The sequence below is a fragment of the Schistocerca gregaria genome, chromosome 9 (assembly GCF_023897955.1).
Source record: "Schistocerca gregaria isolate iqSchGreg1 chromosome 9, iqSchGreg1.2, whole genome shotgun sequence".
Taxonomy (NCBI): domain Eukaryota; kingdom Metazoa; phylum Arthropoda; class Insecta; order Orthoptera; family Acrididae; genus Schistocerca; species Schistocerca gregaria.
The window spans coordinates 179,413,222-179,439,301 of record NC_064928.1 but is presented as its reverse complement, the minus strand read 5'-3'; the positions used below and the strand labels follow the sequence as shown (position 1 = coordinate 179,439,301).

Here is a 26,080-nt window from a genome sequence, read left to right as displayed (position 1 = left end):
CTAGCAAGGCCATGTCGGCTAATGTTAGAAGGCCACATCAATCAATCAAACTGTTGCCTCTGCTGCTACTGATAAGATGGCAGATTATCTTTTGGGAACGATAATATAGCGTCTGGATAAATCTATATCGTTGAGGCACACAAGCTTTATGGCCGTGGTAAGTAGGAGTGGTGTAGAGTTTATAAAATGATATTTGTGATCAACAACAGTAATTATAAAGTAATCATTTATTAATCCGAAAAAATTACATCAATATGACGTTTATTTATTAACAGTACAAATTACAGGAACATTCTTGCTTACGTCTAGATAGATGCCAATAATCGTCCTGACCTAACAGGAAAACAAACGGTGGGTAGGAAACAGAGGACTCATTCTTGTGATCTCGTATATGTCAAAACTCTACTCATGATCAGTTCTGGTATAATGGCTCTCCTGTCCCCAGTATGTTTCCTTTATAATCCTTCACCCTGGAACTGTGGACCATAAATCCAAAAAGAATGTGCTTCCAAACCAGGGAACGACTTTTCTACTACTATACCTACATGTGTTCCAGGAATTAAGGTTTTCCAGTCTAGGAACCACCACGACACACATTACAGTTCATTATTCTCAGGTTTATAGTCTTTCACAGTTAGATTTTTAATCTGCATGGAATTACTAGAAGCAATAGACTGACTAGAAAACGTAAACCATGCGAGAGATCACAGTATAAAGATGCTGCTCTTTGGGAGCACTGTGCACTGTCAATATCATCCACCACATGCACTGATTACAATCCCATCTGGTCACATGCGTATCAGTTGGTCTTGAGCTTCTCATATGTCATGACAGGTGTTGACGTTTCTACAGTTGGCTCAGAGTGAAGTTACGAGCTTCTTCACTACAAGACCGACAGAGATACAGCATCGTCCACACGTTTTGATTAGCCCTATTTGCCCATCAGTGGGTCTTGACCTTCCCACTGTTGGGCCAGAGTGAAGAGATGAGCTTCTTGACTAGAAGGTAGACAGCAGCACAGCCTGAGGCAGCGACCAGGAGGACGAAGGCGATGATGTCCAGCAACCACCTCTGGTACCAGTAGAGGTCCAGGGAGGCGGAGCGCATGTGTGGCGCCCCCTGGTGCCTCAGAGCGTACTCTGTCCACCAGACGGCCGTCTCCAGGGCTGTCTGCGGCTTGTCCCGATAGATGGCTGACAGCCGCTTCATGTTTTCCCTGTAACTGAAGACACAAGCAAAACATTAAGACGTGATCTTCCAAAAAAATAACAGTTTGCTATTCACAATGGACTAATACGTCTGAACAACAGTGGAATCATTACCACCACTATCAAATAACACAACTGTTTAAACTTCTTGATGGATGCACCAGACTATGGGTACCAGCCATCCATGTTGTATGTTTCTTCATCTTTGCATGACTACTGTAATTCACATTCTCTGGAACCTCAACAATTTCCCCTTCTCCCACTTCCTCCCATTACCAATTTTTCTATTAACTGGTGCCTTAGAATGGGCGCTATCAGTCAGCCATCATCTTAGACTTGTTGTTCCTCAGTTTACTCGTTTCAGTACCTCTTCATTAGTTATCTTAACTACCCACCTACCTAGGGGATTTTACTGTAATAGCATATTTCAAAAGCTTCCACACTCTTATTGTGCATCTTATTTATCAGCAACACGTTGCTTCCATTTAAAGGTTCTCTCCAGACAAATAAATTCAGTAAAATCGTCCTATCATTGACATCTCTGTTAGACTTCGATGCATTCATCCTTTCCAGAAAAGCCAGTTTGCATTGTACTCGTGTGTCGTCTTTACTTCTGCCATTATGAGTTAGTTTGCTTCAAAAATAGCGCGACTGGTCTATTATTTTTAGTAAGAGATTTCCTAATCAAAATTCCTCAGCGTCACATGGTTTAGTTAGACAAGCGTCTCATTTACTAAGTCCCTCATTACCTGGCGGTATATCTCGAGCAACTCGAGATCTGTACCTTGCAAATACACACCCACACCCATCCCGATATATATATATATATATATATATATATATATATATATATATATATATATATATATGATGATGATGAGTCCCATACTCCGTTTACCGAGCGTAGGGGAGCGACGCGGGAGACCCGCGCCGCCATACTAGGCAAGGTCCTAGTGGAGGTGGTTTGCCATTGCCTTCCTCCGACCGTAATGGGGATGATTGATGATGATGAAGACGACACAAACACCCAGTCATCACGAGGCAGGTGAAAAATCCCTGACCCCGCCGGGAATCGAACCCGGGACCCCGTGCTCGGGAAGCGAGAACGCTACCGCGAGACCACGAGCTGCGGACTAATATATATATATATATATATCGGGATGGGTGTGGGTGTGTATTTGCTAGGGATATATATATATATATATATATATATATATATATATATATATATATATATATATATCGGGATGGGTGTGGGTGTGTATTTGCAAGGGATGGGTATATATATATATATATATATATATATATATATATATATATATATATATATATATATGCTGTTTATAAATGAATATTGGGGAAGAGCAACTCAAACAGTTGTATTTGGCATAGCGTAGTGAAGTATGCGATTGGTTGAACTTCACTGTACCCAAGTGCTGGATAGGTCGCAAGGGGCCCACTGACAGGGCTTGCTTTGCATGACCTCCACGTTCACCCGACCTAACGCTATGCGATTTTTTCCTTTGGGGCTTCATCAAGGATCGTGTGTACGTGCCTTCGCTACCAGAAGACCTCCCTGAATTAAGAAACCGGATTGAAGCAGCTGTTGCTACAATCACTGAAGACACAGTTATCAACGTTTGGGAAGAAAAAATGGTTCAAATGGCTCTGAGCACTATGGGACTTAACATCTATGGTCATCAGTCCCCTAGAACTTAGAACTACTTAAACCTAACTAACCTAAGGACAGCACACAACACCCAGCCATCACGAGGCAGAGAAAATCCCTGACCCCGCCGGGAATCGAACCCGGGAACCCGGGAACCCGGGCGTGGGAAGCGAGAACGCTACCGCGTTTGGGAAGAACTCGGCTATAGACTTGATGGGTGCCGTGTGACAAATGGTGCTCACACTAAACATATATAAGGTACTTGGTAAAACTGTTTGAGTTGGTCTTTCATTTGACATATCATTTATAATTGTAAGTTTAATATAATAAATATTATAAAGCGTTAAAACCCCGAAATTCATTTATAAACACCCTGTATATATATTGACGTAAACTGCCGAATTCAGGTAGAGTTACTGTTATCTATTTCTCGCCAGACTATTATTACGCAAATGCCAATCCTTCATGCTGCTTTCTTAGCAGATGAGAAAGACAACTGCTAATAACATGCAGATGTGCATATACACTGAAGCGACAAAAGTTATGGGGTAACAATATTGCACACATGCGGATGGTGTTAGTGTCGAATACATAGGGTATAAAAGGGCAATGAATTGGCGGATTAGTACTCAGATAATGGATGTGACATAGTTTCCGACATCATTATGGTCCCACGGCAGGAATTAACGAACTCTGAATGGGGCCTGGTGGTTGGTCACATCCCATTTTCAAAATCTTTGGGGAATTCAGTATCGTGAGATCCACAGTGTCGAGAGTGTGCCGAGAGTGCCAAATTTCACGCATTACTGCTTACCACAGAGAACGCAGTGGCCGACGGACTTCACTTAACGACCGAGAACAGTGGCCTTTGTGTACAGTTGTAAGTGTTAAGAGACCAGGAACACTCCGTGAAATAACCGCAGAACTCAATGCAGGGCGTACGACGAACGTATGGGTTAGGACAGTGCGATGAAATATGGCGTTAATGGACTGTGGCAGCAGACGACCGACGCGAGTGCGTTCTCCAACAGCTCGACATCGCCTGCAGCGCCTCTTGTGTGCTCGTGGCCTTGTTGGTTAAGCGCTAGACGACTGGAAAACCGCTGCCTGGTGAGACTAGTCCCCATTTCAGTTGGTGAGAGCTGATGGTAGAGTTCGAGTGTGGCGCCAACCCCACGAAGCCATGGATCCAAGTTGTCAACAAGGCACTGTGCAAGCTGGTGGTGGCTCCATGATAGTGTGGGCTGTGTCTACATGGAATGGACTGGGTTCTCTCATCCAACCGAACCGATCATTGACCGTAAATGGTTATGTTCGTCTACCTGGAGATCATTTGCAGCACTTCATGGGATTCATTTTCCCAAACAACAATTGATGGATGACAATGCGCCCTGCCACCAGGTCACAACTGTTCATGATTGCTTTTGAAGAACATTATGGACAAGTAGAGTGAATGGTTTGGCCACCGAGGTCGTCCGCCATGAATACCATCAAACATTTATGGATATAGTTGAGAGATCAGTTCGTACACTAAATCCTGCACCGGCAACGGTTTTGCAGGTATGTACAGCTATAGAGGCAGCATGGCTCAATATTGCTGTAGGGGACTTCCAACGACTTGTTGCACCCACGCCACGTCAATCTGCTGCACTACGCCGGGTCCAACACGATATTTGGAAGTACCCTGTGACGGTTTTATTCAGCATATTACTTTTGGGTATATGTACTTATCTGGTGCGAGCCGCGGTGGCCGTGCGGTTCTAGGCGCTTCAGTCCTGAGCCGCGAGACTGCTACGGTCGCAGGTTCGAATCCTGCCTCGGGCATGGATGTGTGTGATGTCTTTAGGTTAGTTAGGTTTAAGTAGTTCTAAGTTCTAGGGGACTGATGACCTCAGATGGTAAGTCCCATAGTGTTCACAGCCATTTTTTAACTTATCACGAATATTTCCGTTACATGACTGAATTGAAATACCTCAATCACTCAGTTTCTATTGCTATGAAGTTCATCTTTTAACTTCTTCTCAGGACTTTGACCATTTCTTTCAATTGTTCTTCCAAGTCCTTCGCCACCACTGTTAGAATTACCATGCTGTCAGCAAACATTGACTTTTTGTTTTCTTGCCTCATTACTTTAATTTGATTTACAAATTAATCCCTGGTTTTCTTTACTGCGTGATCTACACTCTGTAACTTACAAATAGTAATTGAAAGGAATATTTATGTAGATAGAAAATGTAAGAAATGTTTTTTTCTTAGGAGTTATGAATATAGAGTATTTCATTATTTTCAGACGGTTACGGCAACGAGCTACATTTTTTCAAAAAATTAGACATATTTTTATTACGTCCCAGATCTATTTAAACCTAATGTGAGCAAGCCAATTTAAACAAAATTTATATCAATTTTAGAAACGTTAAGTTTTAGGAGTTGATGCAACATGCTGTACATAATTATCTGTGTCAGATGGATGTTCTGGCGTCCGAAAGATCATTTAAGTGAGGTGCTTAAATGAGAGACCATTCTCCTGAGCGTATAAGTTAATGCGCCGTCTAAACCACCAGTAGGCACGGACTGAACAACATGGGGCATAAGCTACAATCTTGTCTTGCTTCCTTCTCAAATACTGTTACCCTTTAACGTCTGTCGACTTTTTTTTAGCTTTGTCTGATTTCCGTTAAGTTTTAGATCGCCTTTCACTTGCTGTATTCTGTCTCTGCTAATTCCAGCTATTCAGACAACGAATTCAACTCAATAATGCCGTAAGTTGTCACTAAATCTACTAAGTTCGTGGATGCAGGTTTTGAAAATATTATTTCGATCGTGATTGAAACGTCAGTGATTGTTGAAATGCTTCTTAAAGCTGTATACTTCCTGCAGTGTCACGTGTAATTTCATCAATGAGTTACAGGTCTCGACCGTCGGCGACATACTTAAGATAACCGATAGTTTCCTGAGGAAATTACATGAGACTCTCCATAATATATAACAATGTGAAATATTGTGACTTGGCTTTATAACAGCAAAAAAGTAGATATCTACATCTACATCATACTCTGCAAGCCACCTAATGGTGTGTGGTGGAGGGTACTTTCGGTGCAACTACAGGGTGGCGCACAAAATGTGTTACCATTTTGTTTTTGAATATAAACTTTATAGTCAATACAATCTGAAAGGAACATATACTACAATGAGGAGGCGTCCATGGAGATTTGTTCTAACTCAGCACATTCTCAATATGCCCACCATTTCGTTTTCTAACTTCATTCAAACGAATAGTGAAGTTAGTGATTACCCTACGACACATGTCTTCCGTAATTTGACCGCAAGCTTGAAGAATAAGTCTTCTGAGCTCCATTAAATCACGTGGACGTTTCGGGAATTTTTTTTCCTTTAGGTACCCCCAAAGAAAAAAGTCACATGGATTGAGATCTGGACTATTGCGGGACCAATTTTGTCCGTCACTGAAGCGACCTGGAAACGTGAGTGAAATGATCCGCATGTCGAAATGATCGTGTAACAACACAGTATGTGGCCATGCTCCATCTTGCATGAACCACTGCGTGTTGAAGAGCAAGGCAGTAGCAAGAAGCTGTGGAATTTAATGGAGCTCAGAAGACTTATTCTCCAAGCTTGCAGTGAATTTACGGAAGACATGTGCCGCAGGGTAATCACTAACTTCAGTGTTCGTTTGAAGGAAGTTAGGAAACGAAATGGTGGACATATTGAGCATGTGCTGAGTTAGAACAAATCTCCATGACGGCTCTTCATTGTAGTATATGTTCCTTTCAGATTGTATTGACAATAAAGTTTATATTCAAAAACAAAATGGTAACACATTTCGTGCTCCACCCAGTATCTGATCCCTCCAACCCTGTTGCATTAGCGAATAGTGCGTGAGAAGAATGATTGTTGGTAAGCTACTGTAATGGCTCTAATTTCTTGAATTTTCACCTCGTGGTCATACGTGGGACTTCTGTGGTGGGAAGCAATATGTTGTCCGACTTCTTCTGAAAACAGCTGTCCCGAAATTTCAATAGTAAATCTCTCCGTGATGCACAACGCCTCTCTTGTACCGTCTGTCAGTGGAGTTTGTTTAGCATCTCCGTAACGCTCTCTCGCCAGCTAAACGATCCCGTGACGAAACACGACGCTCTTCGTTGCATTTTATCCATTTCCTCTATCAGTCCTACCTTATAGGGATCCCAAGTGGATGAACAATACTGAAGAGTCGGGCAAACAAACGCCTTATAAGCCACTTCATTTGTGGATGAATTACATTTCCTTAAGATTCTCCCGCCATCAATAGGGTAGCTGTACAGAAGTGGATTTCTTTTCCTATGTATGCGCAATATGGTACACTTATCTACATTCAGGGTCAACTGGCAGAGCCTGCACCAATCATCAATTCTATGCAGGTCGTTCTGCAAATTCTGACTATCTTCTGGCGTTGCTACTTTGTTATAGACAACTGCATCATCTGTGAATAGCCTTAAAGAGTATCCGACGCTTTCTACTAGATCATTTATATACGAGGGCTGGAACTTTAATAGTGGCAACTATTTATTTGCAGCTCGTACAAAATAGATATGTGTTTCAAAGTTTTACTGACCTTCAAAGTAGTCACCAGCATTGTGTATAACACGTTGCCAGCGATGTGGAGCTCGTAGGATACTCTTAACAATGCCAGATGAACAGAAATACTGCTCTAACGGTATAAAATGAATGTTTATCTGTGAATGAAGTGGGATATAAAACAATTATTAAATGAGTGTACCACACCTAAGTGCAGTAGAACCGTACTAAGAGACAGACTGTGTCCTGGGAGAGAAACAGTGTGGAGTGCAGACACTGGCGCAGACATGGGGCGGTTGGCATGTCGTCTGAGTTCATTCACGAATCCTCTTTCACAGATGCGAAAACTAAGTGTCGAGCACGTGATTCCCCCTCTATCTACCCCACTACGTCACAAGAAGCAGCTTCAGGTTGTTTAACAAAGTTATATGGCCATCCACAACATGCCTTATGGATCACTGGCGGCGCACATGCAGACATGCCGTCCGAATGTTAATTTGCACAAAATGTGTTAACGCTACATTGAATGCAGGGACGTGTTCCTAGTAACACTAACGCAAGTAATGCATGTCTACAGAATCTATGTAAATCTCTGCACACTGCACGCTATTCTGCACTGCTAGAGGGGAAATAGATTCTTTGTCATCCTGTGCGGCAGCTGTAGGATTCTTCTGGGAAAGGCAAGTTCCCCCTTCATCAGTGGTGTTCGGTTTTCAATTTACAGACAGACCTCACCTCCCAAACCTTTACTGTCCAGTTTTCTTTTGCGAATAGACAAAATAACTCCACCGAGCTCACGTTTATACAGTGGAGTTAAAATTCAGCTTGTTAAGTAGGTACTCTTAGCAGTTGTTAAATCAGATGTTGGGTGAAAAAACTCAACAGCTGGTTGAGTCAAGTGTCTACCACACTGAAGAGCCTTTTCCGAGTGGAAAAATGGTTCAAATGGCTCTGAGCACTATGGGACTTAACATCTGAGTTCATCAATCCCCTAGGACATAACACACATCCATGCCCGAGACAGGATTCGAACATGCGACCGTAGCAGACGCGCTGTTCCGGACTTCGCGCCTAGAACCGCTCGGCCACCGCGGCCGGCTTTCCGAGTGCAGAATGCTGTCAACATGTATCCGACGATGTACGAGGGTTGCCCATGAAGTATTGCACTGCATTTTTTTTCTCAGCCGAAAACAATGCTACGAATGCGAAACGTTACGTATGTATTATTTGAAGTCTCCTGAGTGAGTGCGTCAAGTTTCCGCACTTCCGACGGATAGCGTAGCTGCAGCTTCAAAATGGTGTAAGTGCTGTACGTTACAAGCAACGTGGCGTCATTGAATTTCTCACTGCAGAGAAAGAAACTGTGGGGAATATTCACAAACGCTTGTGCAAAGTGTATGGAGCATCTGCTGTCGACAGAAGTACAGTCGCTGGGCACGGAGGGTGAGGTCATCAGAAGGCGGTTCGGCGGAGCTCCACGATTTGCAGCGGTCGAAGGGACCATCCTTGGCTGTCACATCTGACTTCCACTTGTGTGGGCCATTAAAGGATGCCATTCGTGGAAGACATTTTGAGGACGAAGTGATTTACACAGTGAAGCACTGGCTCCGACATCAGGACAAGGATTGCTATGTACATGTCAGACACGCCCTTGTTTTCGCTGGAGGAAGGCCATAGAATGGGATGGGGATTACGTGGAAATATAGGAATGTAGAGAAATCACCATCCTTTCATGTACGTAATTCTCATTATGTCCAATAAAATATTGCTGACGAAAAAATGTGGTGCATTATTTTCTGGACAACCCTCGTAGATCTCATCTGGAATAATTTTAACAGAAATTAAACACACGGGAACGTATTTTACATAAAAAAACCACTTCACAACAGCAAATAAGAGAACTGGAGAAAAATTTGGGGGATGCAGTCTGTAAACTGAGAATCGAGCAGCGGTCTTTGTGGAGGAAGTCATTTGTCCCAGAAGAACACTACAGCTTCCATACAGGATGGCTAAACATAAATTTCCCCTCTGGCAGTGTAGAATAGTACGTATAGAATTCCCGCCCGGTTAGCCGTACCGTCTACCGCGTGGCTTTCAGGATTGGGAAGGAGCGCCTGGTCCCCGGCACGAATCCGCCCGGCGGACTTGTGTCGAGGTCCACTGAGCCGGCCTGACTGTGGATGGTTTTTAGGCGGTTTTCCATCTGCCTCGGCGAATGCGGGCTGGTTCCTCTTATTGCGCCTCAGCTACACTATGTCGGCGATTGCTGTGCAAACAAGTTCTCCACGTACGCGTACACCACCCTTACTCTACCAAGCAAACATAGGGGTTACGCTCGTCTGATGTGAGACGTTCCCTGGGGGGGTCCACCGGGGGCCGAACCGCACAATAACCCTGGATTCGGTGTGGGGCGGCGGAGGGGTGAAGTGGACTGCGGTAGTCGTCGTGGGGTTGTGGACCACTGCGGCTGCGGCGGGGACGGAGCCTCTCCGTCGTTTCTAGGCCACGGTTAACATACAATACAGTGTATAAAATTACGTAGATTCTGTACATATGCATTACTTGCGTTAGTGCTGTTAGTAAATCATGTCTACCTTCGATCTTTCGTTAACGCACCTTGTGGAAAATAAACACTCAGCAGGCATGTCTGCACCAGTGGTTCACAAGGTGCCTTGTGGAGTGTCCGTATAACTTTGTGAAACACCCTGTAGCTGCTTCTTATGACGCAGTGAGGAACATGTGTGAGGAATCACTTGTTCGACCTTTGGAGTTCTTGAGTGAGGACAGGTGTACGAACACAACCCGGCGACCTGCCTTTCCTTGTGCTTTTATGCCACACATCTACCCTCTCCACACTGTTACACCCCTGGATTACAATTTATCCCTTATTATGGCTCTACTGCACTTAAATGTGGTACACACATTTAATATTGGTCCTAACGCACTTCATTGGAGGACAAACATTAACTGTAATCAGACAGCACAATATGCAGTGTGGAAACTACTAGTCCTAAAGAAAAAAAGATTTGGACTTTTTTTGCAGGAAAATTTGATGTAGTTTAATTTTGTGCTGGGAAACATTTTTGCTAGAAGCCGCGGTTTTCAAGGTACTCAAGAATATCTTTATGAAGTGACCTTCTTACAATCCCCCCCTCATCACGACGCTCACACCTCACCTTTCAAAAAACGATTCAAATGGCTCTGAGCCCTATGGGACTTAACTTCTGAGGTCATCAGTCCCCTAGAACTTAGAACTACTTAAACCAAACTAACCTAAGGACATCACACACATCCATGTCCGAGGCAGGGTTCGAACCTGCGACCGTAGCACTCACTGGTCAGGATTTTTATTATGTTGTTCAGGACACTCCCTCCTAGCACTATGCAAAATTTGCAACTATACGATTTATTTCTCCTAAACGACCATTTTTGGTCTTCTGGGCTGTATTGTTTCTTCGATATGAAGTCTTGAGTTGTTAGGTCGTGTCATATGCCTCTTCAAACTTCTGCAATACTGGACGCATCAAGTCCTCTGTTTGGGTCTCTTATGATATCCCCTGGTTTTATTCAGCCTCCCAGTTATACCATACTATTTCTGAAGAAGATTCATGAAGAAAATCCCTGTAGGCGGATCGAAACGCCCAGTGTTGAAGTTTGAAGATGGAAATGACGTTACCTAACAGAAGATTTTACCTTCAGTGGCAACAGCCATTAAAGCACGAAAACCTGTGTTATCACCTGCTCTCGAAGCAAACCCTGTAGGATCGCCTACCGTCTGCAGAATCTTGGGACGCTTTGTGTAGAGGAGATGTTCTCGACATACCTGGGATCCTTGAGGACTCTGTTGAGAGCGTCCAAGACCTTCTCTTTGGTCAGAGTCAGAGGGTCCAGCTCCACAGCGACGCCGTGGGCGACCAGCTTGTGCATGTTGAGCGCCTGGTCCAGCATGTACGGCACCACCACTGCCGGCACCCCGTGGTACAGCGTCTCGAAGGTCCCCAGCAGGCCGCCGTGCGCCAGGAACACCCTCACGTTGGGGTGGGCTGCGGGCAGTGGAAAGAGGCGTGCTAACTAGGCTCCAGGTAGCTCTGCACGCAACATCTTCACCGAAACGATTGTTTATTGAGAACGTTATCGCTGCATATAAAAAGCTGTGTTTTGACTGACTGACTCACCCAATGACTCCTCATCGTCAAGCCCAAACCTTCAAGGATAGAAAAGTGCAATTTGCAGGTGGTGTCGATCTTAGACTGTAGGCGTTGTCTAAGAGGAGTTTTTTGGAAATTCCATCCCTAAGCGGGCGAAAGAGGCAAAGAAAGGTTTTTTGAAAGTACGCTACTGGCCTTTAAAATTGCTACACCACAAAGATGACGTGCTACAGACGCGAAATTTAACCGACAGGAAGAAGATCCTGTGATATGCAAATGATTAGCTTGTCAGAGCATTCACACAAGGTTGGCGCCGGTGGCGACACCTACAACGTCCTGACATGTGTAAAGTTTCCAACCGATTTCTCATACACAAACAGCAGTTGACGGGCGTTGCCTGGTGGAACGTTGTTGTGATACCTCGTGTAAAGAGGAGAAATGCGTACCATCACGTTTCCGATTTTGATAAAGGTCGGATTGTAGCCTATCGCAATTGCGGTTTATGGGTATCGCGACATTGCTGCTCGCGTTGGTCGATATCCAATAACTGGTAGCAGAATATGGAATCTGTGAGTTCAGGAGGGTCATACGGAACGCCGTGTTGGATCCCAACGGCCCCGTTTCACTAGCAGTCGAGATGACAGGCATCTTATCCGCATGGCTGTAACTGATGGTGCAGCCACGTCTCGATCACTGAATCAACACATGGGGACGTTTGCAAGAGAACAACCATTTGCACGAACAGTTCGACGACGTTTGCAGCAGCATGGACTATCACCTCGGAGACCGTGGCTGCGGTTACCCTCGTCGCTGCATCCCAGACAGGAGCGCCTGCGATGGTGTATTCAACGACGAACCTGGGTGCACGAATGGCAAAACGTCATTTTTTATGTTTACAGCATCACGATGGTCGCATCCGTATTTGGTGACAGCGCGGTGAATGTACATTGGAAGGAAGTATTCGTTATCGCCACACTGGCGTATCACCAGTCGTGATGGTATGGGGTGTCATTGGTTACACGTCTCGGTCACCTCTTGTTCGCATTGACGGCACTTTGAACAGTGGACGTTACATTTCAGATGTGTTACGATCGGTGGTTCTACCCTTCATTCGATCCCTGCGAAACCCTACATTTCAGCAGGATAATGCACGACCGCATGTTGCAGGTCCTGTACGGGCCTTTCTGGATACAGAAAATGTTCGACTGCTGCCCTGGCCAGTACATTTTCCAGAACTCTCACCAATTGAAAACGTCTGGTCAATGGTGGGCGAGCAACTGGCTCGTCAAAGTACGCCAGTCACTAGTCTTGATGAACTGTGGTATCGTGTTGAAGCTGCATGGGCAGCTGTACCTGCACACGCCATCCAAGCTCTGTTTAACTGAATGCCCAGGCGAATCAAGGCCGTTATTACGGCCGGAGGTGGTTGTTCTGGGTACTATAATATATTCGTCGGGTGTAGCAATTTTATTGGCCAGTAGTGTATGTCACTATTAAAGTAATTCTGAAGGTAAAGGGTCGGGTTGATTTGGGGGAGGAGACCAAACAGCGAGGTCATCGGTCTCATCGGATTAGGGAAAGAAGTCAGCCGTGCCCTTTCAAAGGACTCATCCTCGTATTTGCCTGAAGTGATTTAGGGAAGTCACGGAAAACGTAAACGAGGATGGTCGGACGCGGGATTGAACCGTCATCCTCACAAATGCCTGTCCAGTTTGCTACTGTGAAGGTAGACCTACGAAAATAGGTATTTGGTTTCTCAGTCGAGAAAAGAGGTGCTTGTTTCATCATTTTGGAAAATCTAGCCCTTATGGGGGTAAAGTAGTGGGTGACAGTTATTTTTAAATAAGTAATTATTAAAGAAATACTTAAGCATTTTAAAGCTACATCTATGAAATTTGGAATCTGACTTCTCAGTTAGAAGGGAAAGAAATACATGTTGCAGTGTTTTTGGAAATTCAACCAATGTTTTACGAAGTATTTCATCATGAGAGCATTTTTAAACCTAAATCTATGAAAATTTGAATTTGGCTTCTCCGTTGGAATTTTTTTTTTTTTAAAAAAACATGTGTCACTGTTTCCGGAAATTGAGCCCCTAAGGCGGTGAAATGTTTTGTGAACATATTTCATTGTGAAAGTATTTTTAAAGCTAAAGTTGTGAAATTAGTATTCGGCATTTCATTTGGAAGTGAAAAAATCCATGTTTTACTGTTTTTGTATATTCACCCACTAAGGGTGTGAAATGGTTTATGAAAATATTTCATAGTGAAAGCATTTTTAAAGCTAGGGTTTTGAAAATAAATTATTAAAGGACTACTAAAGCATTTTTAAATATACAACTATGAAAATTGTTATTTGGCTTCTCATTTAGAAATGAAAAAATATGTGTTTCACTATTTTGGAAATTCAGTACGTAAGTGAGTAAATTAGGGAAAGGCTGATTCATCGGTCGAGTCCAAACCCCTAAGGATACAAACTTGTAATTAGGAGAGAGTGTGGATCTTGTACTGTAGGCATCTTTTCGGAACGATTGTTCGAAATTCCACTCCTAAGAGGAAGAAATGGGGGATGAAAGGAGTTTTAAAACATGTTGGAATTAAGGTGATTTTGAAGCTAGAACTACGAAAATTAGTATTGGTTTCTCAGTAATAAATAAAAAACTACACGTTTCAAAGAGTGGAGAATCCAGGATGGAATACTGACAGTATTGTGAAAAGAGCAGACTGCTGTTCAGTATATAGCGGAGATGTCGATTCGAAGATAGGCACAATAAAAAGACTGCTAAACAAGTAAGATTTCGACCAAACACAAATACACAGCCAAGATTGCGGTCAAGCGTGTGTGAGTTGCAAAGTGTGTGTGTGTGTGTGTGTGTGATTCGGAAGAAGGCCTTTTCGTCTCGACATCTCCACTATACGGTGAGTAGCAATCTATCCTTTTCATAATATTGTTGAAATACATGTTTTAGCATTTTTTAAAATTCAACAACTAAGGGAGTAAAATACGTAGAGGGTGACAAGTTTTTTAAAATGAATCATTAAATAACTACTAAAGCATTTTAATGCTACATCTATGAAAAATGGTGTTTGACTTCTCGGTTGGAAATAAAAAAATACATATTTCGATGATTTTGGGAATTCCATCTCGTAAGCGAGTGAAATAGGAGATGAAAAGTTTTATGAAATTATTTGATTATGAAAGCATTTTAGACGCTAAATCTATTAATTCTGTATTTGGATTCTCTGTTAGAAATAAAAAAATACGTGTTTCACTGTTTTTGGAAACTCACCCCTAAGGGAGTGAAACAGTGGTTGAAAATTTTTAAGAAAATATTTCGTTGTATTAAAAAGCTTTTAAACCTAATTCTACGAAAGTGGTGTTACACTTCTCGGTTAAATATAAAGAAATACATGTTAGGAGATGAAAATTTCGATGGAAATTCACTACAAGGAGGCAAAAGGCATAATGAACAAAAACCTAGCACAGCAGCTACCAGAATCGCTTTTTGGGGCTGAAGTAAATTCAGAAAAGACCATGCTCTCATGGCTTTAATTATTGTGGAAGATTTAAACGTATTGCAATATGTGAACAATGTAAAACTTTAAGTAAATAAAAATATAAGAAATCTGTGCAGACCTTTTAGTCTATTCGAGCGAAGCAGTGGGCGTTAAGCTAGTTGATAGGTATAGTGGTAATACACTTAATTTGGTAGCAAATGCGTTAGAAGGAACCGATATATCCCGTGGGCTGTCAGAAGCGTTTGACACGCTCCGTAATCAGCTTATGCTCCGAAACAAAGGCTGAAAAATAAGAAATGTGTGTAAACGTGGCAAAATATGTGCCCATAGGGAATTGTATCATCATAACCTTCTAAAGGCTAGGCCTTTGAGCAGCAACCTAATTTTTCTCTCCTTTGTGAACATTGCAGTTCAGCGTACTGCTTCAATTTAAGTCCATCCATCACAGAAGCCAGATTATATTTCTTCGGTCTTCCTCTTCTTCTTCCCTAAAACCTTCCCTTGCAGGACGGTCGTCAATTCGTTGCGACATACCGTGTGGCGGATAAATTTTGTTTTTTTCCTTACCATGGCAGTGATCATACACTCCTGGAAATTGAAATAAGAACACCGTGAATTCATTGTCCCAGGAAGGGGAAAGTTTATTGACACATTACTGGGGTCAGATACATCACATGATCACTCTGACAAAACCACAGGCACATAGACACAGGCAACAGAGCATGCACAATGTCGGCACTAGTACAGTGTATATCCACCTTTCGCAGCAATGCAGGCTGCTATTCTCCCATGGAGACGATCGTAGAGATGCTGGATGTAGTCCTGTGGAACGGCTTGCCATGCCATTTCCACCTGGCGCCTCAGTTGGACCAGCGTTCGTGCTGGACGTGCAGACCGCGTGAGACGACGCTTCATCCAGTCCCAAACATGCTCAATGGGGGACAGATCCGGAGATCTTGCTGGCCAGGGTAGTTGACTTACACCTTCTAGAGCACGTTGGGTGGCACGGGATACATGCGGACGTGCATTATCCTGTTGGAACAGCAAGTTCCCTTGCCGGTCTAGGAATGGTAGAACGATGGGTTCGATGACGGTTTGGATGTACCGTGCACTATTCAGTGTCCCCTCGACGATCACCAGAGGTGTACGGCCAGTGTAGGAGATCGCTCCCCACACCATGATGCCGGGTGTTGGCCCTGTGTGCCTTGGTCGTATGCAGTCCTGATTGTAGCGCTCACCTGCACGGCGCCAAACACGCATACGACCATCATTGGCACCAAGGCAGAAGCGAGTCTCATCGCTGAAGACGACACGTCTCCATTCGTCCCTCCATTCACGCCTGTCGCGACACCACTGGAGGCGGGCTGCACGATGTTGGGGCGTGAGCGGAAGACAGCCTAACGGTGTGCGGGACCGTAGCCCAGCTTCATGGAGACGGTTGCGAATGGTCCTCGCCGATACCCCAGGAGCAACAGTGTCCCTAATTTGCTGGGAAGTGGCGGTGCGGTCCCCTACGGCACTGGGTAGGATCCTACGGTCTTGGCGTGCATCCGTGCGTCGCTGCGGTCCGGTCCCAGGTCGACGGGCACGTGCACCTTCCGCCAACCACTGGCGACAACATCGATGTACTGAGGAGACCTCACGCCCCACGTGTTGAGCAATTCGGCTGTACGTCCACCCGGCCTCCCGCATGCCCACTATACGCCCTCGCTGAAAGTCCGTCAACTGCATATACGGTTCACGTCCACGCTGTTGCGGCATGCTACCAGTGTTAAAGACTGCGATGGAGCTCCGTATGCCACGGCAAACTGGCTGACACTGACGGCGGCGGTGCACAAATGCTGCGCAGCTAGCGCCATTCGACGGCCAACACCGCGGTTCCTGGTGTGTCCGTGGTGCCGTGCGTGTGATCATTGCTTGTACAGCCTTCTCGCAGTGTCCGGAGCAAGTATGGTGGGTCTGACACACCGGTGTCAATGTGTTCTTTTTTCCATTTCCAGGAGTGTATCAGATGGCTGTGATCAATTGAGCTGGTTCATCCACTTCCTTGAGATCCCACTCGTTCGACATTGTCCCCTCACAGTATTTCCATTGCTACCAGGTGTTGTACATCGCATTTCATTAGGACCAACGTTTCACTGCACTGTAGACAAATGTTTTGATGAATACTTCCCTAGTTTTAATTCTCATGTGCCCGCCCCTCAGGAGCTGTTTCTTATTAATGAAGGCCTACTAAGTGATGACAGAAGTCCTTCTGATCTACATTGTAGACCTACTCTCTTGAGTGACCACATCGTTGTGCTCGTATACTATCAATACCAATTCTCAAATGGAGAAGATTGCATGATTGCTACAAAAGGGATAATAATGCAGTGGCTTACCGCTGGTTTCTACATCTTAGTGCCGTTGACCAAATCCAGTCGGTTCTAGGAGCGATTTCTCACCTCAAGGGCAATACGGTGCCGTGGAACCTCCGCCGGCTCATCCATTCTCCGATGACACTGCCGGCAGTTGGCAGAGGAATTTTTATCACGGGAGACATCAATCGTCAGCCGTCTGCATGCAGTATCGTTACATGTAGTTGTTGCCCCTCCCTATCGCGGATAGGTGAATGGCTGAATTTCCTCATCATTTATCAAGCCAAGCTAAAGTTTTCCGGGCACAAAAACGTGCAGTAAGAGTTATATGTGGTGTGAACTCAAGAACATCCTGCAGGGGCCTATTTAGGGAACTAGGGATACTAACTACTGCTTCCCAATATATATATATATATATATTCCTTAATGAAATTTGTCGTTAATATATATATATATATATATATATATATATATATATATATATATATAATAAATATTCCTTAATGAAATTTGTCGTTAAAAATATATCACATTTTCAAACCAACAACTCAATTCATGGAATCAATACTAGAAATAAGAATAATATTCACAAAGATTTAAAGTCACTTAGTCTGGTACAAAAAGGTGTGCATTATTTAGAAACACACATTTTCAATAACTTACTAGCAGCCATAAAAAGCTGAAATTGAGTTTAAGAGAAGCCTAAAGGATTTATAGGTGGCCAACTCCTTCTACACCATTGATGAATTTCTCAGTAGAACTAACTTCTGCACAATTTCAGTGCAGTAATGTGTTCATTGTAAATAAGTGTGTGTGTGTGTCTGTGGCTCTGAGAATTATGGGACTTAACTTCTGAGGTCATCAGTCCCCAGTCCACAACGTATAAAAGGACAGTGCATTGGCGGAACAGCCATTTGTACTCAGGTGATTCACGTGAAAAGGTGTCCTACGTGATTATGGCCGTACGACGAGAATTAACAGACTCTGGACGTGGAATGGTGGTTGGACCTAGAAGTATGGGACATTCCATTTCGGAATTTGTTACGGAAATCATTATTCCGAGATCCACAGCGTCGAGAGTGTGACGAGAATGCCTGATCTTAGGCATTACCTCCCACGACGAAAAACGCAGTGGCCGACGGCCTTCCCTAAAGAGTTGTGGCATTTGCGTAAGTTGTCAGTGCTGATAGACAAGCAACGCTGCGTGAAATAACCGCAGAAATTAACGTGGGACGTACGATGAACGTAGCCGTTAGGACAGCGCTGCGAAATGTGGCGTTAATGAGCTATGGTAACAGATGATCAGCAGCAGGCTTCTTTCCACTGAAGCTGTTGTAAAATCGATAGGCAAACTAGTGGTTGCCATGCTGAGGATAAACGCCAGTGTAAAGAGGCTTCTTCCTAACGAAGTAGTTGCGAAAATGGAATGGCAAAGACTGTCACGTCAGACGATGTGCTTACGCTAACAGCACGAAATCGCCTGCAGCGCCTCTCCTGGGCTTGTGACCTTTTCAGTTTGTTCCTAGACGACTGGAAAACCATAGTCCGGTCAAATAGGTAGCGATTTCACTCGGTAAGAGCTGATGGTAGGCTTCGATTGTGGTGCATACTCCACGAAGCCATTTATCCAGTATGTCAAATATTTACTATTAAAAAACAGTCTTGATCACAATTTATGTATAATGGTGACCGGTTGCGACCACTACTGTGGTCATCTTCAGACCTACAAGTCGTATACAAAGCTTTAATTAGAGGGCTACATACATTAGAGAAAATACATAAAGTTATAAAACTATAAAATGATGAATTACCAATGAGTAAGAACCTCCTTCTGACGCTGGAGAATCACTACTGGAGAAACCAGTGCACGTCTTACTATATATAATGGAGACTCCGTCCACTTATGACAGTATGATATCATTAGTAACCAATGAGTTATAAGTCGAATAACGATGTAAAATTTCTTAGTTGAAAGAACATTGTCAAGAAATAAAAATAAACACACACTAAGCTTATTGAAGTGGAATGATCATATAAAATTAATTGTTGGTAAGGCGGGTACCAGGTTGAGATTCATTGGGAGAGTCCTTAGAAAATGTAGACTATCAACAAACGAGGTGGCTTACAAAACACTCGTACGACCTATACTTGAGTACTGCTCATCAGTGTGGGATCCGTACCAGGTCGGGTTGACAGAGGAGACAGAGAAGATCCAAAGAAGAGCGGTGCGTTTCGTCACAGGGTTATTTGGTAACCGTGATAACGTTACGGAGATGTTTAGCAAACTCAAGTGGCAGAGTCTGCAAGAGAGTCGCTGTGCATCGCGGTGTAGCTTGCTGTCTAGGTTTCGAGAGGGTACGTTTCTGGATGAGGTATCGAATATATTGCTTCTCCCTACTTATACCTCCCGAGGAGATCACGAATGTAAAATTAGAGAGATTCGAGCGCGCACGGAGGTTTTCCGGCGGGCGATCTTCCCGCGAACCATATGCGACTGGCACAGGAAAGGGAGGTAATGACAGTGGCAGGTAAAGTGCCCTCCGCCACACACCGTTGGGTGGCTTGCGGAGTATAAATGTAGATGCAGATGTAGAGGTCAGTTCGCGCACAAAACCCTACACTGGCGACATTTCCGAAATAACGGACGGTTGTAGGGGCAGCATGGCTCAATATTTCTGCTGGAGTGTTCCAAGGCTTGTTGAGTCCATGCCATGTCGAGTTGCAGTGAGATCAGACATGGTATTAGGATGGATCACGTGACTTTTGTCATGTGTACATTTCCACTGGTGGCCCCATGAAATACGTGTTGATTAGTACACTTTTAGTGCTGACTCTTTCTTCACGTCACAAAAAAAAAAAAAAGATCTGCAAATACCACCAGAGAAAATCTACGTGAAGCCTCCTCGGAGAGGCACTCAAGCGGTATTCGACGGTAAATCAATTATTATTTGCAATTTAGCTAGATTTTTGTTTATGTTGGTAGTACTGTCGTTCTACGTGGATGACACTGCTTTGTTTATTTGTTGTTATATCTTTGCAATTTTCAAGCTGCTAGATTAGTTTCGTTATCGCTGCCGTGCTGTTAATCATGGCTGCTCCGCTGTCTATTTGCACCAAAGAAGAGCAACTTTCAGTGATCGGTTTTTTGTTGTCGGAAGGCGTGTCAGGGGTCGTAATTCATCATAGACTTTCGGTACAGTACGGGAACAGTGTTTTGCCACAAAGGAGTGTGCACGAATGGACTGAAAAAATCCGAAATGGTCCCACAAGTGTTATGCACGATAAAGGAGCCGGACGACCGTTTACCGCCACAAATGAAGAAACTATTGAGCGTTCACATGAGATGATTCTGTAAGACAGACGATTAACTATTGATGAAGTGGCACATCGTCTGCAAATTAGTCATAGTTCTGCCTACGAAATCATCGACATCAGACTTGGGTATCAGAAAGTTTGTGCAATATGGGTCCCAAAACAACAGTCGCGCTTGAACATCTGCAGAAAACATTTGGATCGCTATGGCAACGATGGGGACATCTTCTTAGACAAGGTCATTACTGGTGACCCGACATGGATCCATCATTACGAGACGGAGAGGAAATGATAGAAACATCCAAATTCGCCAGCAAGAAAAAGTTCAAGTCCCAACCGTCCGCAGGAAAACTGATGCTTCTGATTTTTTGGGACGCACAAGGTCCAGTACTGGAACATTATGGGGAAAGGGGCACAACAATAAACAATGTACGTTACAGTGAAATGCTTACTGCCAGCTTATAGCCTGCAACTCGAAGCAAACACCGAGGATTGCTCTCAAAAGGTGTGTTGTTGTTGCACAATGCCCGTCTGCATACTGCTGCCCAAACTGCTCCAGAAACTGGATCATCCTCCATATAGTCCCAATCTTTCCCTTTCTATCACTTGTTTGGTCCACTCAAACAGGCATTAAGGGGCCGTCGATTTGCAGTGAAAGAAACGGTGCATTCCTGGCTCACCGCTCAACCGTGAAACTTCCTTTATGAGGGCATCAGGAAGCTTGTACAACGATGGACCAAGTGCGTCGAAACGCAAGGAGACTATGTCGAAAAATGATGCTCTTGTAAGTTTCCTATTTCATTGCAATAAAATTGTGTAACTAAACTACTGGCCATTAAAATTGCTACACCAAGAAGAAATGCAGATGATAAACGGGTATTCATTGGAGAAATATATTATACTAGAACTGAGATGTGATTACATTTTCATGTGATTAAATTTTCACGCAATTTGCGTGCATAGGTCCTGAGAAATCAGTACCCGTAATAACGGCCTTTATACGCCTGGGCATTGATTCAAACAGAGCTTGGGTGGCGTGTACAGGTACAGCTACCCATGCAGCTTCAACATGATACCACAGTTCATAAAGAGTAGTGACTGGCGTATTGTGGCGAGCTAGTTGCTCGGCCACGATTGACCAGACGTCTTCAATTGGTGAGAGATCTGGAGAATGTGCTGGCCAAGGCAGCAGTCGAACATTTTCTGTATCCAGAAAGGCCCGTACAGGAAATGCAACATGCGGTCGTGCATTACCCTGCTGAAATGTAGGGTTTCGCAGGGATCGAATGAAGGGTAGAGCCCCGGGTCGTAACACATCTGAAATGTAACATCCACTGTTCAAAGTGCCGTTAATGCGAATAAGAGGTGACCGAGACGTGTAACCAATGACACCCCATACCATCACGCCGAGTGATACGCCAGTATGGCGATGACGAATACACGCTTCCAATGTGCGTTCACCACGATGAGACCATCATGATGCTATAAACAGAACCTGGATTCATCTGAAAAAATGATGTTTTGCTATTCGTGTAGCCAGGTTCGTCGTTGAGTACACCATCGCAGGCGCTCCTGTCTGTGATGCAGCGTCAATGGTAACCGCAGCCATTCTCTCCGAGGTGATAGTCCATGCTGCTGCAAACGTCGTCCAACTGTACGTGCAGACGGTTGTTGTCTTGCAAACGTCCCCATCTGTTGACTCAGTGATCGAGACGTCGCTGCACGATCCGTTACAGCAATGCGGATAAGATAACTGTCATCTCGACTGCTAGTGATAAGAGGCCTTTTGGGATCTAGCACGCCTTTCCTATTACCCTCATGTCAGCACGTTGTAGGTGTCGCCACCGGCGCCAACCTTGTGTGAATGCTCTGTAAAGCTAATCATTTGCTTATCACAGCATCTTCTTCCTGTCGGTTAAATTTCACGTCTGTAGCACGTCATCTTCGTGGTGTAACAATTTTAATGGCCAGTAGTGAAGGTTGTTATTCGGCTGGAGACCCGGGTAAAATTCAAGCTCGCCTTGAGTAATTTCTAATGGTTACTTGCTTAAAACTGTCCAGTGTGTAACTTGAAAATTAAAACTATTGCTCTATTTATAATTTAAAAGTGATATGTACGGAAGCTTTAGAACTGTTGACTTGTTTCCTAGTGGCTCTTAGTAGAACCTGGTTGCCTCAACTAAACGGCCGTCGCACCGATTTAGTCTAAAAATTAGAACCGTTGCTCTAAATGGTTCAAATGGCTCTAAGAACTATGGGACTTAACATCTGAGGTCATCAGTCCCCTAGACTTAGAACTACTTAAACCTAACTAACCTAAGGACGTCACACACATCCATGCCCGAGACAGGGTTCGAACCTTCGACCGTAGCAGCAGCGCGGTTCCGAACTGCAGCGCCTTGAACCACTCAGCCACGGCAGCCGGCACTGTTGCTCTATTTGTAATTTAAGTTTAGCATGAACTGAGTCTTTAGAAGTATTCACGTGGTCCTCAAGCGGCTCTTAGTAGAGCCTGGTTTCTTAAACTATAAGGCCACTACGCCGATTTAACCTAAAGATTAGAGCTGTTGCTATTGTAAATTAAGTGGAGCATGCCCTGAGCGTTTAGAAGGGTTTGCTTTTTGTGGTCCGGTGTGATTCAGTTAGTCGAACCATGTGTCGAATTCACTTTAAAATTTGTGCTGCCACTTTGTTTAAAATATAAATGCGCCAAAGTCCACAGTCTCTAGAAGCAATACATGTTTTAACTTGTGAGCCGTGCTCACTCCCAATTATGCGTTTTCGTGATCTTGGCTGTCTATCTGTGTTCGGTTTCCTGCCCTTGCTGTGGTTACGCCGTGGTTCTTCTTCCTTCTACATGTGGCAGCAGCGATGTGTGGCTGCACGATCCGTTACAGCCATGCGGATAAGATGCCTGTCATCTCGACTGCTAGTGATACGAGGCCGTTGGGATCCAGCACGGCGTTCCGTATTACCCTCCTGAACCCACCGATTCCATAATCTGCTAACAGTCATTGGATCTCGACCAACGCGAGCAGCAATGTCGCGTTACGATAAAACGCAATCGCGATAGGCGAGAAGCCGACCTTTATCAAAGTCGGAAACGTGATGGTACACATTTGTCCTCCTTACACGAGGCATCACAACAACGTTCCACCAGGCAACGCCGATCAACTGCTGTTTGTGTTTGAGAAATCAGTTGGAAACTTTCCTCATGTGAGCACGTTGTAGGTGTCGCCACCGGCACCAACCTTGTGTGAATGCTCTGAAAAGCATCACAGCATCTTCTTCCTGTCGGTTAAATTTCGCGTCTGTAGCACGTCATCTTCGTGGTGTAGCAATTTTAATGGCCAGTAGTGTAATAAGTGGCTTACCCTCACGTACTGACATTACTTCGTCAAGGAAAAAAATCAAAATTTCAAATTGTTAACTTACCCAGGACATCGTTCTGCGGAATCCACTTCATGATCTTGACGTTCGCCGGCTTCCCCGGCAAGTCTTCAGCCTCGAACTTCCAGAGGACCTTGTAGGGCAGCTCTGCAAACGCTTCGAGGAAGGCACTCCGCTGGTAGTCCTTGAGCATGTCGCTGCGGATGTTGGTGCCCAGGTTCATGTAGATGACGCCTTCCGTCGCCGCGTCGAGGAACTGCTTTATGTCCTTCAAAAGAGACGCAAGAACGTTCAGTTAGCTTCACTGCTAAGCAAATTATTCTTCCAAATGTGCATCCAGCTTAACGAATCAGACAAAATAATTATATTGGATAAATTCGGTCTTCAGTTCCAGTATTCTTATTTTCTGATTATTATCCAACGCGTTTCGGATCCAGAACTCCATTTTCAAGGACTGTTCAAACACAATGGGAGTCACAAATCCTTTAGTTTTTCATTTATCAGAAGCAGAACGACAGAATTATTAGACTTAACGAGAAGACATTCTCACTCGGTACTACTGAGAGGAATGGTAAAGAAATAGGAGAAATCAAGTAATGTAACATTATATGTGTTTGGTGACCACATGGCTCAAATGGTTCAAATGGCTCTGAGCACTATGGGACTCAACTGCTGAGGTCATCAGTCCCCTAGAACTTAGAACTAATTAAACCTACCTAAGAACATCACACACAGCCATGCCCGAGGCAGGATTCGAACCTGCGAGCGTAGCGGTCATGCGGTTCCAGACTGTAGCGGCTAGAACCGCACGGCCACTGCGGCCGGCGACCACATGGCATTCCAACTACCCTGGTCTCTTTCTCTCTTTCCTTTCCCTCTCTAACTCTGTCTCTGTCTCAGTCTCTCTCTCTGTCTCTCTCTCTCTTTACATCCTTCCACCCTCTCTCTAGCTCCCACAGTCACTTTGCAGGCGGTTTCATTTCATTTGTATGCGTAATTTCTTTGGATTACTAGAATAGTATGAAGTTATTACTATGTTACGAGATCAACAAATATAAATTACACACTTGACACTAGAACCAGTAAATTGTAATGAGTATTTTCAGCTACTCTGTATGTTAGTAAGCACGTCAAAACTCGAGTTGCATGCGTAATAATGTGAAACTAAAATTGTTAAATGTGCCTCCTCCAACTAATATTTTAATTTTTTATTTTCTTTTGTCACTCTACGTAACCGGAAATAAAAATAAATTCAATACTCCATGACAGAACTGGACAACACGTGAAGTAAGCGTCATTTTGATCATGTAGTTATGTTATAAATAAGCTAATTCGTTCAAAATGTGGCAGTATTTTACCAAAGCAAAAGACGAAGTAGCGTAATGTAGGTAATATGTTTCTAGACTTTAGTGCTCTCATTTCTCTTGCATTTCTCTCATTAATCGCACCTGAGAAACTCGTGTCGTTGTGTTACTGTTAGGTGAAACGATGAAGCAGGCGTAAGCCCCCTTTACGCCTATACGGTCCTTGAAATTAGAGGTCTGACTCCGAAACGTGTTGGACGATATTTAAAAAATCAACATATTGTGACTGGAGACGGAATTAGATTATTGAAATATAAACCAGTAACCTAGAAGTTACAGTCCCAGACAGCCCACAACTTAATGTCTGTTAATAATGTGACAAAACAAATGTTGCGAATAAGAGTAAATAATTTAGTCGCCACAATGGAACATAATTCAAAAAACAGAAATGGAATGAAAGCAGAGCTTAACGTTTCAACGACATTGTCATTGACGGAGCACAATAACGGGAAGGGCGGGGGCCGGGAAAAATTTGGCGATATTCTTTGTAGATGAGTCACACCAGTGAATGCGGTAAGCGATTTACAGAAACCACAACAAATTTA

General features: G+C 43.9%; 1 protein-coding gene across 1 annotated transcript in view; it reads right to left on the bottom strand.

The window, feature by feature from the left end:
• Positions 1 to 212: 212 nt before the first annotated feature.
• Positions 213 to 26,080, bottom strand: part of LOC126291743 (UDP-glucosyltransferase 2-like) — a 42,781-nt gene continuing 16,913 nt past the window's right edge. The window contains exons 3-5 of the mRNA XM_049985420.1: positions 24,217 to 24,439; positions 11,273 to 11,492; positions 213 to 1,222 (exon numbers count right to left, since the gene is read on the bottom strand). Coding sequence (XP_049841377.1) covers positions 943 to 1,222; positions 11,273 to 11,492; positions 24,217 to 24,439 — 723 coding nt within the window. The 3' untranslated portion in view covers positions 213 to 942. The remainder of the gene's footprint in view (positions 1,223 to 11,272; positions 11,493 to 24,216; positions 24,440 to 26,080) is intronic.